Source organism: Leucopleurus acutus (genome assembly GCF_964270905.1).
Source record: "Leucopleurus acutus genome assembly, chromosome: 10".
In the NCBI taxonomy this organism is placed as follows: Eukaryota; Metazoa; Chordata; class Mammalia; order Artiodactyla; family Delphinidae; genus Leucopleurus; species Leucopleurus acutus.
In genome coordinates this window covers 44654471-44672093 of record NC_139153.1, presented here as the reverse complement: position 1 = coordinate 44672093, position 17623 = coordinate 44654471, and the positions used below count along the sequence as shown (strand labels likewise).

Below are 17623 nucleotides of genomic sequence, written 5' to 3'. Positions count from 1 at the left end.
TGGCTGAGGTATCAGGACAGCCCTGTGCAGGGGTGCACTGTGGCCTCCCCACGCCCTCTCCTCAGGTGGAAATCCGTACAGTATTCGATGGCTGTTGGGTCAAGGCACTGTCGTGTACGGCCGGAGGCAGTGGGTCACTGGCAGTGGAGTTCCATGGTGCTAATACCTCACAGCAGACTCCAGGGTGGGCTCCTGAGGGGAGAAAATGAGCAGATGCAATCAGCCACTTGGTGAAAGTGAGGAGAGGCCATAACAACAACGTCTGCTGCTTTTTTTATGTTGTAAAATGTATTCATGCCCATTGACCGGTGAAATATTTCACAGTATTCAAAAAGTGATGCATTTCTTACATGTACTTCTTTTTTTTTTATTTTTTTTTTATTTTTATTTTTTTTTTAACATCTTTATTGGAGTATAATTGCTTTACAATGGTGTGTTAGTTTCAGCTTCACAACAAAATGAATCATTTATATATATATACATATATTCCCATATCTCTTCACGCTTGCGTCTCCCTCCCTCCCACCCTCCCTATCCCACCCCTCCAGGCAGTCACAAAGCACCGAGCTGATCTCCCTGTGCTCTGCGGCTGCTTCCCACTAGCTATCTACCTTACGTTTGGTAGTGTATATATGTCCATGCCTCTTTATCGCTTTGTCACCGTTTACCCTTCCCCCTCCCCATAGCCTCAAGTCCATTCTCTAGTAAGTCTGTGTCTTTATTCCTGTTTCACCCCTAGGTTTTTCATAACATTTTTTTTTAATTCCATATATATGTGTTAGCATACGGTATTTATCTCTCTCTTTCTGACTTACTTCACTCTGTATGACAGACTCTAGGTCTATCCACCTCATTACAAATAGCTCAATTTCGTCTCTTTTTATGGCTGAGTAATATTCCATTGTATATATGTGCCACATCTTCTTTATCCATTCATCCGATGATGGACACTTAGGTTGTTTCCATCTCTGGGCTATTGTAAATAGAGCTGCAATGAACATTTTGGTACATGACTCTTTTTGAATTATGGTTTTCTCAGGGTATATGCCCAGTAGTGGGATTGCTGGGTCATATGGTAGTTCTATTTGTAGCTTTTTAAGGAACCTCCATACTGTTCTCCACAGTGGCTGTATCAATTTACATTCCCACCAACAGTGTAAGAGGGTTCCCTTTTCTCCACACCCTCTCCAGCATTTATTGTTTCTAGATTTTTTGATGATGGCCATTCTTTACATCTGAAATTCATTTTGATGTATGGAATAAGGCAAATTGATTCCCTTCCCACTGCATCCTGTTGGCTAATTTCCCAAGCAGAGTTTTTTAAAAAAATAATCTATACCTCCTCTACTGGTTCCTAATGCTTAAAAAGTCATATAACACATTTTCATATGTGCCTGTATCTATTTCTGAGCTTTCTATTCTATTTCGTTAATCATCAGTTTCTGTACAACTTTTAATTGGTTTTAAAATCTGGCAGGAAAATCACTTTAATTTTGCAAAATGCTCTTGTCTATTCTTTCTGATTTATTCTTACATGAACTTTAGTTCCAAGAAAATCCCACTGAGAATTTTATGAGAATTGCATTAAACTATAAATTAATTTGGAAAGAAATGAACTGTTGGTCAGATTTATTAATCAGTTTCTCAATATTAAAGGTATTGGTGGATTTCTGTAAAATTTACCTGGTAATTTATTATTTAATGTACTGCTGCATTTAGTTTGCTAATTTTTATTTAGCATGCCTCATCTCTCTGAAGAAGTACTATTGGTTTGTGGTTTGTATGCGTTTGTTTGTGCCTGTGTGTGTAAGATGTGTACATACTTACCAGCCCTGTCAGCCCTTTAGCTGTTGGGGTTTTAACAGTTTTACAACTTGAATCTTTTAGTTTTGAAATATTTTAATCCTCTGGAATATTTCATATTGCATGAGAATTAGCTCATAAAAATTAATCAGCAAAACCTTTTGGCCAGAGAAGCTTTTTTGAAGTTTTAATAAATTTTAAAATTTTATTTAAGTCAGTTTTTACTGATATTCTGATTTGATTCTGATTTTAATAGAACTAAGACTTTAAAATTTATTAGCATAGATTTACATCACATTGTATATTTAAATAAAAAATTCACATCTCTTATTTTTTTATTTCTTGGGTTTTTTTTCTTGAATTGGCTAACAAAAAATTCTCTATTTTTCCAAAGGATAAGCTCTTGGATTTATGATCATTTCTATAGCTTTTTGGTTTTAATTGGTTTATGCATTTATCTTTGATGTCTGAAATTCAAAGTCTAGTTCACTTGTTTTGCTTCTTCCTTCTTTAATAATGAAGAAAAGATTTAATACTGTGAATCTGACTCAGTGTGGTTCTGTATGTATCCCATTTGTTTTGATATATGTAATGTCTTCATTTTGTAATGCTCTGTGGATTAGCTTTTTTCTTTAATCCAATAGTTACTTGGAAATATGTGTGAGATGTGCACGTTGTGTGTGTGTATGTGTATACTTGTGTATGTGGGTGCACATGCTTTAAAACTTCTGAGTAGGGTTTCTGACTATTTTAACTTTTGTTCTAATTTTCTAGATTTGCTTTATCCAATATGGTAGACACTAGCCACAAGTGGCTGTTTACATTTAGATTAATTTTTTAAAAATCTATTTATATTTTATTTTTGGCTGCATTGGGTCTTCGTTGCTGCGCGCAGGCTTTCTCTAGTTGTGGCGAGCAGGGACTACTCTTTGTTAGGATGCACAGCCTTCTTATTGTGGTGGCTTCTCTTATTGTGAAGCATGGGCTCTAGGCACGTGGGCTTCAGTAGTGGTGGTACACAGCTCAGTAGTTGTGGCTCGTGGGCTCTAGAGCGCAGGCTCAGTAGTTGTGGCTCACGGGCTTAGTTGCTCCGCAGCATGTGGGATCTTCCCAGACTCGGGCTCGAACCCGTGTCCCCTGCATTGGCAGGCAGATTCTTAACCACTGTGCTACCAGGGAAGCCCTAGATTAATTAAAATTAAATAAAATTTAAAAATCAGTTCCTCCAAGGCAGTAGCCACATTTCAAAAGCTCAGTAGCCACTTCTGGCTGGTGGCTACCATATTGGGCACTGCAGATATAGAACATTTCCATTATTTCATAAGGTGGATTCTTTACCAGTGGACCATCAGGGAAATCCCTCTTAATTAAAGCTTAATAATTACACTATTCAAATTATCTAATTTGTATTTATTTCTGGTGTACTGGGCTTCCAAGGGCTGATAAGGGAATTTTAAAGTAATCAGCCATGGCACATTAGATTGCATTGCTCTATTGTTTTGCCAATTCAAGAAAGTCTCATGATTTACTTACTTTATTTTATCAGTATCTAAAACATCCTCCCTCCCTGTTTCTACTGTGTGCTTCTTGCCTTGAATTCTACTTTGTTTGAAAGTAATATTCTTGCCTTTTCTTTTTTGTTTGCATTTATTTAGCATAGAATGTTGTCTATTCTTTCATTTTTAACCTCTCAGTGTTATTTAAAGTTAATTTATCTAAGAAATAATTTATTGAGGTGAAATTTACAAAACATAAAATTAACCATTTAAAAATGAACAATTCAGTGGCATTTAGTACATTCACAATGTTGCGCAACCACCACCTCTATCAAGTTTCAAAACATACCATCACTCTAAAGTAAAACCTCTTACCCATTAAGCATTTCTTCCTATTCTCCCTCCCCAGAGTCCCTGGCAGCCACTGATCTATGTTCTACGTCTACAGAAGGTAATTTATTTATTATTTTATTTTATTTTTTAAGAGAGGGGTATCTGGAGCTTTATCCTTTAAAATTTTTTTATTTTTAAAATTTTTGTTGACGTATAGTTGATTTACAATGTTGTGTTAGTTTCAGGTGTACAGCAAAGTGATTCAGATACACACACACACACACACACACACATATATATTCTTTTTCAGATTCTTTTCCCTTATAGGTTGTTAACAAAATATTGAGTATAGTTCCCTGTGCTATATAGTAGGTCTTTGTTGGTTATCTATTTTATATATGTTAGTTAATCCCAAACTCCTAATTTATCCCTCCCCCCCACCCTCCACTTTCCCTTAAGGTAATTTATTTTTAACTATCTTATTTATAACAGACTCCTTCCCTGGCCCTAGTGGTCTGCCCTTTCAGTGTGATAATGCTTCTTTTTAGCTCTTTGAAGTAACAGCCAGGAGCCAGGTAATTGGACTTTGAAAGGTCAGGGGTAACGGCTGGCCAATGAAGCAAAGGCAGTGGGCAGCACTGTTGCCATATGGTACCTAAGAGATGCAGTAACTTGTAATTCAAAAGGGCATGCCCACCATTATGCCATTATCTGGTGCTTCTGTGCTCGTGACACAGGGACATGAGGGGGAGGAATGGGAAGGGAGTGACAGGTGATGCATAAAAGGCAACAGAATAAGTTTTGCCTTTTGTTGCTTCAATCTTGTCACCCAGCCATTGTCTGCCCCCTCTGCATAACTGGTATCACTGAGGCAGTTTAGCTGGGTCTTCACCTCCCATATAAGCAGCATCAAGCATTTGCAAAATTCTGAAGCATATGTTGGTGTTAGGGTAATAATCCCTTAGCCCTCTTATATGATCTCCAGGTTTATGCAAATTATCCACTGTCCCTTCCTTTGCCACATTTTTGGGCAGCTGCTGACATTTTTTCTGAAACACAAGTAATTAATGGCTTAGAAGAAATTTAAGGAAGAGTGAATATGAATCAAAAACAGAATAAAAACTCTTATACCTCAATCAGACCTTATATTTCTGTCTACATATTTTGATTTCTCTTATATTAAATCTGCTTCATACAAGGAGCTGGAGATATAATTGACAGGATGTATCCACATACCCAAGAGGTTAGCAATATAAGGACCCCCACCACCCAACCAACTGACCATGAGACCATGCAGGAAGGATGCTTCTTGGGGCTCTGACTGGGGACCTACAGAAAGAAGGGCTACAGAATGGAGGTGCCATCAACAGTGACAGTAATTGGCATTAAGATAGAGATGACTTACTATCAAATCCTTGGTAGTGCTTTTCCTTTCTTTAGTCCTGTTTGTTGAGGAGTCTTGGAGAATGAAGTTGCGGTTAAATGTTTTAATGGTGGTCGCTGAAGATGCCTCAATTTTTTCAGCTAAAAGGAAACACATAGGAATAAGTATTATCCAGAAGCTGGGCTGATGGTTAAGGAAGAAAGACCAGGTGTCCAGATTACCCAGATTTTTGTTCTAGACTGGCATCTCATTCTGGTCCATAGGTCTGACTGTGGAAACTTTCTGTTCTGTTTATTTATTTATTTATTTATTTATTGGTGGACCAAATAAATCAAGGCATCATTGGTGGCTTTCTAGGCAAAGGTAGCTTGGAGATAATCCAATACAGTCTACAAACTCTTATTTGCAATTCTGAAATATAAAAGGCTCTAAAAACAGCAAATCTTTACAACTTTGGAGTCAAAATTGCCTGATGGCAAAACCTGACTTAAACTAATAAGTGGCCATTTCAAGTCCTTGTCCCTTTCATGGAGCATGAACGTTGTCACGCTTTGCTGCAGGGATATTAATGTGTTTATCAGACACTACTCCAGACGCCATGGGAGCGGGCTGTCATGAAATACACAGTACATGTACCATATTACCTTTCTAAAGTCCAAATAATTCTGAAACATATATTGACCCAAGGGTTTCAAGTAACGGATCGTGGATCTGTAATATATTTTAACTGTTTAGGGCTCTGGGGAATACAAAGTAGGCACTGAGTAAACATTTGTTGAACAATGAATGGTGGAACCAGGACTCAAACATATATCTTCTGACTTTCTACTCTTCTAATTTGCAGGTCTAAATTTCTAGTTTGGCATCATCATTCTGTGGCTTCTGAATCTAGGGAAATTGTTGAAAATGTCCAGTAGATAAGGGTGATAGGACTGGCATTGCTGGAATCCCTCTAGGTTGGGCTCTTTGTTAGATGCTTTTGGTGTCCTTCCCACATCTCCCTGACAGTCACCATTCCAGCCCACTCTGACAGCATCCTACTACAGGCATCACCAGTCTCTCTTGGCCCATGAATGATGGGGTGGGTCAGAAGTACCAGGGAGTTAATGCCCCCACCAGAAATAACCTTCAAGCAAAGACGAGAGTTGAAATATCTCATCTTCCTATTCTTTGAGATGGAAACTCTGAGGTGCGGTTGATACCGTCTCCCAGAAGTCCTCAGCAGGGGTTAGCCTCATTTGCCCAAAGCAGCAAACTACTAATTAAAGTACATTATATTGGCTTAATTTCCTTCCCTGAATCTTTTCTTTCTTCCCTTATCAGTATTTCTTGGAATTACCTCCCAAATCACATCTTTGTCCCAGGGTCTGCCTCTTGGAGGAATTCAAGTCAAGATAGACTCTCCACAAGGGCAATTCTGGGTGAGAACACCCCATTAGATCTGGTCCTCAAACTCAGATCTCTGAGTTACCCTGAGTGAGTGAGTCAGACTTAATGCTTTGGTGCCTCTGTGGTTTGATTTAAGCATACCTTTCACCGGTGGAGCAGGGAGTTTCCTCCTCTGCTGCCTTGATGTGTCTATGGTTTGTACCTATAAACAGAACACAGGAATCAGTATACCTTCGCAAAGCCGGAGATGTTTTATCTTCTACATTTTCCAGGTCGTGCAATATTCCAGCAGAGGGAGTGAGGGACAAACGCACCTGGTTCCTTTGCTTCTGATCTCGTTTTCTTGTGAGGCGCCCACAGGGTGCTATGTTTAATCCTGCAATGGTCAGGGCTGAAATCCGGCTCTCAATATCAGAAATCTTAATGCAACAGAAAGGCAGAATCAGTAGGGAGAAAGCCCAGGAGGGGGAGAATCTTTGTTAAAAGTATTATGACTCTATAAAGAACAAATCTGCTTTGATATATGCTCATTCATTCATTCACTCATTCAGCTTCCACCAAGCACTTCTCTATTTAGTACGGTAGTGAGAAAATAAACCACAGGCCTTTCTTTGTAAATTTAATTTTCCGGTTGTTAGCTCTAGAGCATGTCACCCCTGTCAGAGGTCCCCTAGGGATAAACGGAACCCCAGGGCACGATGGGCATGATGGCCCGGGGCCATCTGGCTCAGCATAGGGGTGGGGGTGGGGGTGAGGGAAGGCTTCCCAGGGAGACAACACGATGTGAGCTTTGAAAAGCAAGTATGATTTATAGGTCCTGCTTCCTTCTTCCGTGACTCCCTGAATCCAAAACCACAGCACCAGGTCTTAGGAGGGAAGCCCAGCAGCCCCTGGTTCAAGTCCATTTCCTCCATTAAGAGGCCAAGTGGCCTTGAGAAACTCCCTCCTCTCTCTGGGCATCAGTTTCCTTTACTATAACATCAGTAGGTCAGAAGGAACTCATATTTTTTTCCAACAATGTCTTAAGGTAGATATAGAGAACAAGAGCCCACTCAGCACCCGGAAAGAACCCCGGTCCAGCCATGTCCCCAGGGGTGAAGACAGCACGGTCCCTCCTCTTAGGAAAGGGCATTACTATGTGCCGTTGCCATGCTGAGTGCTTTAAACACATGAATTCACTCATGCTTCATTCATAATCCTGTGACATGGGTACCATTCTCTTGGTTTTACAGATGAGGAAACTGTGGCTTAGAGGGATGAGTGACACACCCAACATCTCACAGCAGAGCTCAGCATTAATGCTACTGCTCATGACCTTGCCACGTTGCCCCCTTCTCAGAGGCCTTGCCAAGGCCTGGCATGGGGGACACTGGAGGAGGCTGGCAGAGTCGAGGGAGGAGGCTGGGATCACAGCCATCCTGCTGAGATGGCACAGCCTGAGTGTTGCTAGGGAATCAGACAGGAAACCTGAAAGTGGGCCCTGCTGCCAATGTGTGTGCCTCCGCCCTGACGTCTCCATTGCCTCCCCTGTCCCTAAGCTATTTTGTGCTGCACAAGACGAATTCTGATTCTGCTGCCATTTACTGAGGGCTTCTTTGGACAAAGCCCATTGGGATAGCTGCTATAGGAAGTGCAGAGAGAAGGTCTGAAAGGTCAGCAAATATGGGAGATGCTTCCCCTATCCCGGAGGAGCGGCAATCTTACTCAGATAAGGAGGAGGAGGCAGATAAAGGCCAAGACTGTGGCAGCTGGTGAAAGAATCCAAGCTGCCCAGCAGCCAGCCCCCAGAAGGGGCCACTGTGCAGCCCCTGTCCCTTCCTAGCCCCCAGATACCTTCCTATTCTCACTCCTCAAATTTCACACTGAGAACGGCGTTCCTTTGGTTTATAGACCAATAAATTGCATAAACTTTTATCAGTCATTTGCAACTGATGTGGGTTAGATGCCCACATTCTTTCCTGGAAGCAGTTTTGATGGAGGGCTTTGCTCAGAGGGCCCTGGGAGACAGGTCAGTGGGAGAGCAAGTTGCTGACCTCCTGATTTGCTGACTGCCAGGCTCTAGAATAAGAAGGGTTAATTTTTCCAGTTTTAGTCCACAGGGCAAAGGATGCAGAAAGAGGAAAGGAGACTGCTGAGGGCTGATATTGCCTACATTTTGTTTATCTGTCTCTCTATCTATCTATCCATCCATCTATCACGTTGTATCTGTGTTCCATTAATTCCTAAGACTGCATATCCAGTGACCCTTACACTGTGTTCCCTTAATTCCTAAGACTGCATATCCAGTGACCCTTACACTTGCTAGAAGGGGATGACCAATTCTGCTCTGGGTTTCCTGGGAGCCAAAGCAAAAAGATCATTTTACGACTCTGTGTCCACAAGATAAAGACCAAGTACTCAGAAGAATAGCTTTTCTTGATATTTAGAGTTAAGAGAGACCTTCCCCAGAAATGCCCACAGAGATGACTCTTCAGGACGCAGTGGACAGCATCCTTAGCACGCTGCCCGTGCATCATCCTGCAGTTGGCTTCAGCACCAGGCAATCCTGTCAGATTAGGTCAGATTCTAGGGTTGCTTTCACCTTGGAGTCCCAAAGGTTAACTCCAAGGTGAAAGCAACCCTAGAATCTGACCTAATCTAAGAACACAATTCAGCACACCTACCCTCCAGTGGGACCCTCCTACCATCCTGCAGGATACCCTCTGTGACATCTTCTGTGAGACTCTGCTTTGGACAAGAACAGATAACAAGGAATTAATCTTCCTTCTCTGGCAGCAACTGTAGGACAAGGAGAGTCTCCACGCTAATAAAGGTTCCCACATTGAAAAGAGCCGTAAAGATGATGGCAAGGTTGACAACCTCCCATGCAAAATAAGGACTCTTATGCAAGTGGGTATATACCTGAGGGCAGGACAAGCACATTTTTCAGGAAACCACACAGCACAGACTGGTGAATTTGGGCTCTGAGGCCAGAAAGACTTAGGTTTAAAATCCTGGCTTCATCACTTTTTAGCTATTTGACTTCGATTTAACCATTCTGAGCCTCCTTTTCTCCAGATATAAAGAGGGAAGAATAACAATAGCCACCTCATGGGGATGCTGAAAGGATTAAATACAATAATGAGTTCAAGGGTTAAGCCCAACTCCTGGCCCACAGTAAGACTCACTGAATATTAGGTATTATTAATGACATTATTATAATATTTAACAACGAATGATAAATTAATAGGCACATTCAAACACATGGAAAATGGACATTTTGGACTCCAGGATTTTCTGCCATAAAACATGGCTCCAATAATTTAAGCCTAGAAAAATTTGGAAACATGAATAACTAATTATCCAATAAAACCCTCCCAAACACCATAAACAATATTACTTCCTGCTAAACCATTCAAGAAGTATTTGCTGCAAAATATACCCCCAGAAAACAAATGATTTGATTCTATTTCATATAACATTAACTATAAATTGATTAAATGTTGAGTGGCATTTGTGGGAAATGATTTTTGAGGAGAGTTGCTCTTCAGCCATGCTTGCTGGTAATAAACAGTCAACAGGGCCATCTGTGATGAGACCATTCCTGGGCCATTCCTAGCACAGAACTGGTTCCCTCCCATTCTCAAGAGTGCTGAATGATATGAGCAGCTGTTGTGATTTTTGATTCTTTAAGATAAAAATATTTATTTAAAAAATAATTATCAGACTTCCCTGGTGGTGCAGTGGTTAGGAATCTGCCTGCCAATGCAGGGGACCCAGGTTCAAGCCCTGGTCCGGGAAGATCCCACATGCCGCAGAGCAACTAAGCCTGTGTGCCACAACTACTGAGCCTGTGCTCTAGAGCCCACGAGCCACAACTACTGAGCCTGTGCACCACAACTACTGAAGCCCACGTGCCTAGAGCCCATACTCCGTGACAAGAGAAGCCACGTCAATGAGAAGCCCATGTACCGCAACAAAGAGTAGCCCCTCGCTGCAACTAGAGGAAGCCCGCGCATAGCGACAAAGGGCCAACACAGCCAAAAATAAATAAATAAACTTATAAAAAAAATTATCTCCCAAAACTGTCATCTTCTCTATCCAGAGATGGTTTCAATTGATCCCCATTCTCCAGAGGATGCAGTTTTAAGATGCAGGGTCTACAGAAATAGCAGTGAACCAGGGGTCTACACTGAGCTTATGCTGCAGAGACCAGCATTTCTCGTGGGTCCCTGAGTATGTATATGTCCATGGACCCCAGTTTGAGAATCAGTTACTTAGTCCACAGTCCATTTTGATCCAGAGTCAGAGGCCAAGAGAATATCCATGAAAACTGCAAACAAGCATCTTCAGAAAGTTATAGATAATATAGTAATTAGTTCTAAAACAGCCATATCTAAATCATGAAAAATATTGGTCTAAGAAATCTACACTTCATTTTTCATTTATTTATTCATCTCATTTTTATTGAGGCCCAAACCTGTGTGAGGTGTTACGCTAGGCACCGGAGTTACTGTGTTAAGCTAGATAGCTAGAGTCCTGTCCTCAAGGAGCTTTTAGTCTATCGTGGGGAAACCTGGCATTAAATAGGTAATCAACTGTGATGGGACTTCCCTGGTGGCGCAGTGGATAAGACTCCACGCTCCCAATGCAGGGGGCTAGGGTTCGATCCCTGGTTGGGGAACTAGATCCCACATGCGTGCCGCAACTGAGAGTTCACATGCCATAACTAAGGAGCCCACCTGCGGCAAGTAAGACGTGGCACAACCAAATAAATATTTTTTAAAAAAAACAGTGTGATAAAGGTTAGGGAAGGGTGGTCTTGGGATGGAATGGGAACCTCTATAGCAAGGGTCAGAGAATTTGTCAAAGAGGAAAATGGCATAGGTTTTAAAGAGATATATTATCAAGGTCATAATCTGGGGAGAGGAAGGCTGCACTTTAAAAAAGGAGGCTTTGGTGGAATCCACCTGGAAGGACCATGCCCACGAAAAGTCTGCTGGAGGTAGCAGGAACTGATAGATATAAAGGCTTTGAAATGATTCTTTTGTAAGATGGGGCGCCCTCTCCTTTTGCCCGGTAGTTCTCCATCTAGGCAGAGAGGAGAGTTCTTACCTGGATCTCAGCATGGTGGACCCGGGCTGCTGCCGTGGCTACTTGGTCCTCCAGATCTGCCAGTTCAGTCTCATCAGTGCCACTGTGGATGCAGCGGGCAGCATCCTCTAGCTCACTCAGCTGGCCTTCAAGTCCATACACGGTACCTGCCGCCAGGTACACCTATAGAGGAGGCATGGCCTTTGAGCTCAGGTCTGTGGACCCAGGACTGGTGGGGCCCCTTCAGGGGATGCCATAATTCAGGGGAGTGAGAGAGAACTAGACTCAACATTGGGAGAAAGAGACAGGGAGCCCCCCATTTATAAACATTCTTCACACTTAAGTGGTGGTAGCATAAGGTCTTGCCACCCCCTCACTGTCAACCACACCTCCTCTTCCCCCAACCTTTCCTGCAAAAAAAAAGTAGTATGTAAATTTTAAAAATATGATAAAATAGTACAAGAATACATGACATCAGCTACATAAATTGTGAATTTGTCCAGGGACTATAACAACCACAATTGTCAAGATAGAGGATACAAAGAGAAAAACTCATGATGTAGTTCTGCCAATAAAAATTTTGGTTGGCATTAGTAATTTGGAAAAATTCAGAAAACATGAAAGAGGTGAAATTAATTTAAAACGATTACAAATTTTGCGTGAATTATCTCTGATTAAGTACCGTGAAGTTGCTTGAATCAGGTTAAGGGAATGAAAATGAACCTGAAGTATGTAGTAGGAAAATACCTTATTTTTTAGAAAATAGTGTGATGTTGAGAAGCATATAAAATCTATGATCAATTAAGACAGTTTTTTGAGAGCTCCTGAAGATTAAAGAGAAAATAAGATAAAGGAAGTAATTTGAGGGAAAATTAAAGGAAGTTACTTTGGCTTACGAGTTTATAAGGTGATTCTCATAAAAGTGGGCAAACAGAAAGTAAAATCGTTGGAATAATTCAGGCTGAGGACAGGGTGAGTGAAACAAATGCTCCTTCAGCCTAATTAATAACATGATGAAACAGTGGACAACACAAGGAACTAAATGTATCTAGAGAAGGTAATTACTTAAACAGGTTCTTGAGGTTTAATCAATGTATATAAAGCTCTAAACATGTAATCACAGCCATTTAGAGTTGACTTGAATGATATGCACGGTCACTCCTTTAACAGTTCCTTTAACTTGAGTTAAAAATATAACAGAGTTAGGCAAGCCAAGAGCACTGCACACAGATGATGCATGGTCATTTGCACTGAGCAATGCTGAGTGTTGGTGAGGAGGGCAAAGAATCCTGAGATGCTCCAACTCAGTCAATTCCTTGGCATGATTCATGCATCTGCATGAAAACTGGCAATTTTACCAAACATTTCAGAGTGGAGCAAAGGCAGGTGCAGGTTTGATGAGAGCAAATTTGACTGTGCATCACCAGGCACAATTAGCTGTGGGAGCTTCCAGCAGTGACTGACATAGCGGACATCAGGTTGGGTGATTCATCGGTCATACAGGGGTCATGAGTCAAATGTCTGCTGGTAACTAACTGCCTTATTTCACTTTGCCCTTAGCTTTATATTTCTTTGTCATATGCAAGTATTAGAGAACTTTTGTTTCTAAAAGATCTTCACAGTTTAATATAGCCATTTATTCCTTATCTGCAAAACAAGAAACACTTTATTGTTTGTCACATGAAGGAAATGATGAATATTTCAAAGCCATTTGAGTGGAGAAATCATTAAAAATTTGTCTCCCAAAAGTTGTGAGGTTGAAAAACTTATCTTCAGAGGGGAAGAAAAATTGAAGAGAGAGAGAGAGAGAGGAAAATAGAATAAGAGGAGAAGAGGAGGAGGAGGTGGGAAAGGAAAGGGAGGAGGGGGAGGAGGAGGAAGAGGAGAGGAGAGGAGAGAGGAGGAAGAGATCAGAGTGATGGCCACCACAGTCTGAGTTTGGGTATTACACTTTTGGTACTCACACCAAAAAAAGGGGAATTCATTTTGATAAGATAATTAAAAACATAAACTTATAGCTTTGCACAATGAAACTAAATTTGGAATTTAAATGAAATGAATGACTTAAGTGTGGCAATGGTTAAACATGACCTGACATATCTTTGGTCTCAGGACCTTGATATTTCCAGAAACATGCAACACTCAGCATCGTCATACCCTATGGTTGTATCAACTTAATAGCACCTTGTTTTTTGTCACCGGCATGGTCATCCACTAACGTTCCTTACTTTCTCTGCCAAGACAAAGCAATATGAAATCGCTCCAAGTTCTCAGCAAGGCCAGAATGTTCATCTTTTACTTTGTGTTCCCTAAAAGCCTGCTTTCCTGGCACTAGGGGGATAGGGATGTTCAGTGGTTTGGCACTGACACCTGCTCAACAGGAACTTACAAGCAAGGTCATGGCACCTCAAGGATTAGAGGATGATGACAATGGTGATGGTGGTGATGATGATCATGACAGGTATTTACTGAGCCAGAGGGCTGGTGCCAGATTTCATGCCTTTATCCACCCTGCCCTACGATGCTGTGATACTTAATCTCGACTGGAATATTTCGACGATTTATATTTCAAACGTTGGCATAAAGGTACTAGAGTTACTGAGGTTATAGATGGCCATAATATTGGCTCTGTGGCTGGGCTGAAATAACACAAATTAACATGCCATATAATGAAATTGTTATTCTAGTCTTAAAAATAACCCATTTGAAAAACATAACCTGGAGATGCTTGCTTAATTAAGGTCCACTTTTGGCGAGAGGTATGGTTACCATGTCTGAGTAATCTACGTCCTCTCCAAACTCTAGTCACTGATGCCTGTGACCCCATTGACTGGCTCCTGGTTCAACAAGCCTTTCTCAAAGTGGTTCAAGGGATGAGAATAGGTGTTTCAAAGGAAGGACTTTATGGTCAAAGCCCCTAGAATAAAGAACGTTAAACAGATTTCTTTATTGCAGGACTTCTCAGGGTCTTTAATGTGCTAAGATGTATCTCAATTTTCCTAGAAAGAGTATATGGGTTTCTCAAGCTTATTTGTTCTTAGAGCATCTTGTTGGACTTGGCGTTCATGACATATACTTTAGGGGACTAAGGTTAGACAGTAACAGATAGTATTTCTTTTCTTGTTCTCTGAGAGCAGAGAGCCATGACCACTTCTAGAAGTTCTACCTCTCCTGTGCTATGGGGGTTGTACAAGGGCTTTGAGAAGGAAGATCAACCTCCCCTGCCTGATCTTGGATTCTGGGCCAGAGCTAGGTCCCCCCTTGGCCATCCCACTGTGCCTGCTGCCACTGGTTGTATACTACAACATATTTGGGGTTGCCGGAGTTATAAGGCAGAAGAAAAAGGGAAGTTGAGACTAGTCCTCCATTGGCTCTGTGGCTGGGAATTATGGGGTACCCCAGGTGGTCTCTGTCATTTAGGAAAGATAAGAATGAGGAAGGTCCTTAGATGGCGGTGGGAGGGTGAGGGAGCCGACTCACCCCTCCCACTCACAACCCTGCATAAATCCACAAGGTGGCCCTGGTGGGACCCTACCATTCACACCACAGGTCTGAAAATGGTCATACTTGTTGTTCTCTGTTGATCTCTAGATCCATTTTCCATTCTGTTCTGCCCTCCTCTGTTCTCTGTGACGCTAACCTATACAAACTTTACCACCAAGGCTCCCTTGCTGGTTGGGATGGGTTTGGCCAATGGGAAGCACCAGCAGGAGATCAAAGGCAGGAGGAGAAAGAAGTAAGAGCCTTTTTTACCCTGCTTTTTCCCTTCCTGGATTCCACGGTGACAGCTCCCGCTAGGGGGCGCCCTTCCAGGTTCCAGTTCTCCCTGGGCTATACTGCCTGCGGGTGGTGACCACTTCCTCCTACTGCTACTCTGTGGGCACCACAGCACCCCTTATCCTTGCCCACACCTGAGTCAATACTCCCTGAAACTTTCCTCTCCCAGACAGACCCCTAACAGTTACAGTAGAACCCTGTGCTTCAGAGCTCCCCAGGCATTCAGTCCGAGAAACTGAGTCCCCACTGTGCATTCAGGGGAGGCTGGCATTGGTCAGAGGTTTCTCCCACCTTTAGGGGAGACAGAGCTGATTTCACAGCCAGGCAGCAGGTGAGAAGTGTCAAAGCTAAGAGACTAAGGAAATTCTAAAATCCCCATGCCCTACCCTAATTAAGTGGATTAACAAGGCAGTTATGAAAACAGGAGATTAGACATATGAATGTGATATTTTTTGTTTTATCTTATGTAGCTCTGAAATCTTCATAAGACTTCTTAAAGATGAATATTCTCTTGCAAATGAGGATGTTCTCTTTTATCTCAGCGGCTTGGTCTGCAGAAGCCAGTGTTCAGAGGGCAGACTAAGTGTTGCCATTTCTATTTCTGCCATTCCCTGGGCTCCTCAGCACAAAGGAGAAAGGCAGAGGAGCAGGCGTGCTCTTCAGAACATAGACAAAAGCCCTGGTTTAATTAAATCAGCTGCGCCCAGAGGCCAGTTTAAGAATCAGCCCTGCCCTTCTCCTGCTGCTCAGCTGAATTCCATCCTGGAAACAGCAGAGCAAGCAACCTGCCCATGGCTCTGTGATCTGGTGAACTAAAGAGATTAAAGAAAAAAAGTCATCCCTTCTGTGACTCAAAGACCCACAGAATTCAAAGGAACAAAGATGGAATCTCTTCGGAGGTGAAATTTGAAAAGCTGGTTGGGGTAGGGAAGGAGGTGGAAGTAGGCAGTTAACTCTATGAGAACAGGAGAGGCATCTTAGAGGGGCTGGACAGGGAGCAGGAAGTTGTAATCCCCAGCTTTTCCACTGCTGGTGTTTCTGACGTCTTGAATCAGTGGCTAAGTAGATGTGTTTCGCACTCAAAGTGTTAATGAACCCACAAAAAGAAACATGATGTACAATAAAAGGATCTTACAAAATGAAAACTCTGCCAAGGCCATTGTATTTTTCAATAAACTCCTTAGAGGGGAAAAAAAGGCATGCTGTCTTTGCTTTCAGTGTGCTGACCTTTGTCATTTAAATCTAGATTATTTCATGCATTGTAAGTTTTTTTGATACCATACTTCGTAAAAAGAAAAAAATGCCTCCCTTTCCTGGTGAACCATATCTTTATTTTAGTCTTTTCAATTCTGTGTGTGCAGGATTAGGGCCATTTTAGGACTATCAGCACCTGAAAGAATTGTATTATAGACATTTTTAAAGGACAGAGACCTGCACATTACAAGTAAAACATTTCTTTTAAAAAAGGATTTTATTCATCTGATGTAATCATATATCAGATAAACATTCCTTGCACACCTCCTCTGTGTCAGGCTCAGGGCCAAGGGCTAGGGCTATAGACAGGAAAGGCAGCAGGTCCTGTTCTATAGGAATTTATATATCCGGTTTCCAACTTGGGCAAGACCGTGCCCTACTCTTCCCCCATGCTCCCACTAATATTTGGCAATGTCTTGAGACATTTTTGATTGTCAAATCTAGGAGGGTGCAGCTTCTAGCATCTAGTGGGTAGAGACCAGGGATGCTGCTAAACATCCTACAACGTACAGGACAGGCCCCGCAACAAAGAATTATCTAACCCAAAATGTCAATGGTGCTGATCTAATAGGAGGTATATGAGTGAACAGAAAGGGCAACAAAGTGAGGCAGACATATGCTTAGGTTTTATGGGAATCCAAAGGGAGAGAGTCTTCTACCTTCAAAGTGAAACTAATATTGGCTTTTTTTTTTTTTTTTTTTTTTTTACCTTGAGTCATTTTGATTTGTTGTTGTTTCAACTTCTGGCAAAAAATCTCTCTGATAACATTTCCCGGTTTCTGAGAACACCATTCATTAGACCATCTCCAAATTAGGGTTGATTCTACTGGGTCTGGAAAGATGGAATCACCTGACTGGATTTGACATCGGGACTATGCCAACTGGTGGTGGTAACGATGGCCTGAGTGGCTACTGTCCAGATTTCTCTGTGTCACCCCTGGTTTGCATTGTTCGAAAATTCTCATCGGACCTTTACCGAAGTCTTAAAAATGATTGTAGGTGTTTATATGTAAGAATCTATTACATTCTTTCTTTCCTCACCAGTTGGAAGGACAGAAAAACCGTTCCGAGCAGACATATCTGTGAAGCAGGGCAGAGCAATTCTGTAGTAACC

General features: G+C 41.8%; 1 protein-coding gene across 1 annotated transcript in view; it reads right to left on the bottom strand.

The window, feature by feature from the left end:
- Positions 1–139: 139 nt before the first annotated feature.
- The window catches only part of MYRIP (myosin VIIA and Rab interacting protein), a 218966-nt gene continuing 201482 nt past the window's right edge, over positions 140–17623 (bottom strand). The window contains exons 13-17 of the mRNA XM_082848766.1: positions 11500–11661; positions 6720–6824; positions 6547–6607; positions 5038–5156; positions 140–192 (exon numbers count right to left, since the gene is read on the bottom strand). Of these exons, the coding sequence (XP_082704892.1) occupies positions 160–192; positions 5038–5156; positions 6547–6607; positions 6720–6824; positions 11500–11661 (480 nt within the window). The 3' untranslated portion in view covers positions 140–159. The remainder of the gene's footprint in view (positions 193–5037; positions 5157–6546; positions 6608–6719; positions 6825–11499; positions 11662–17623) is intronic.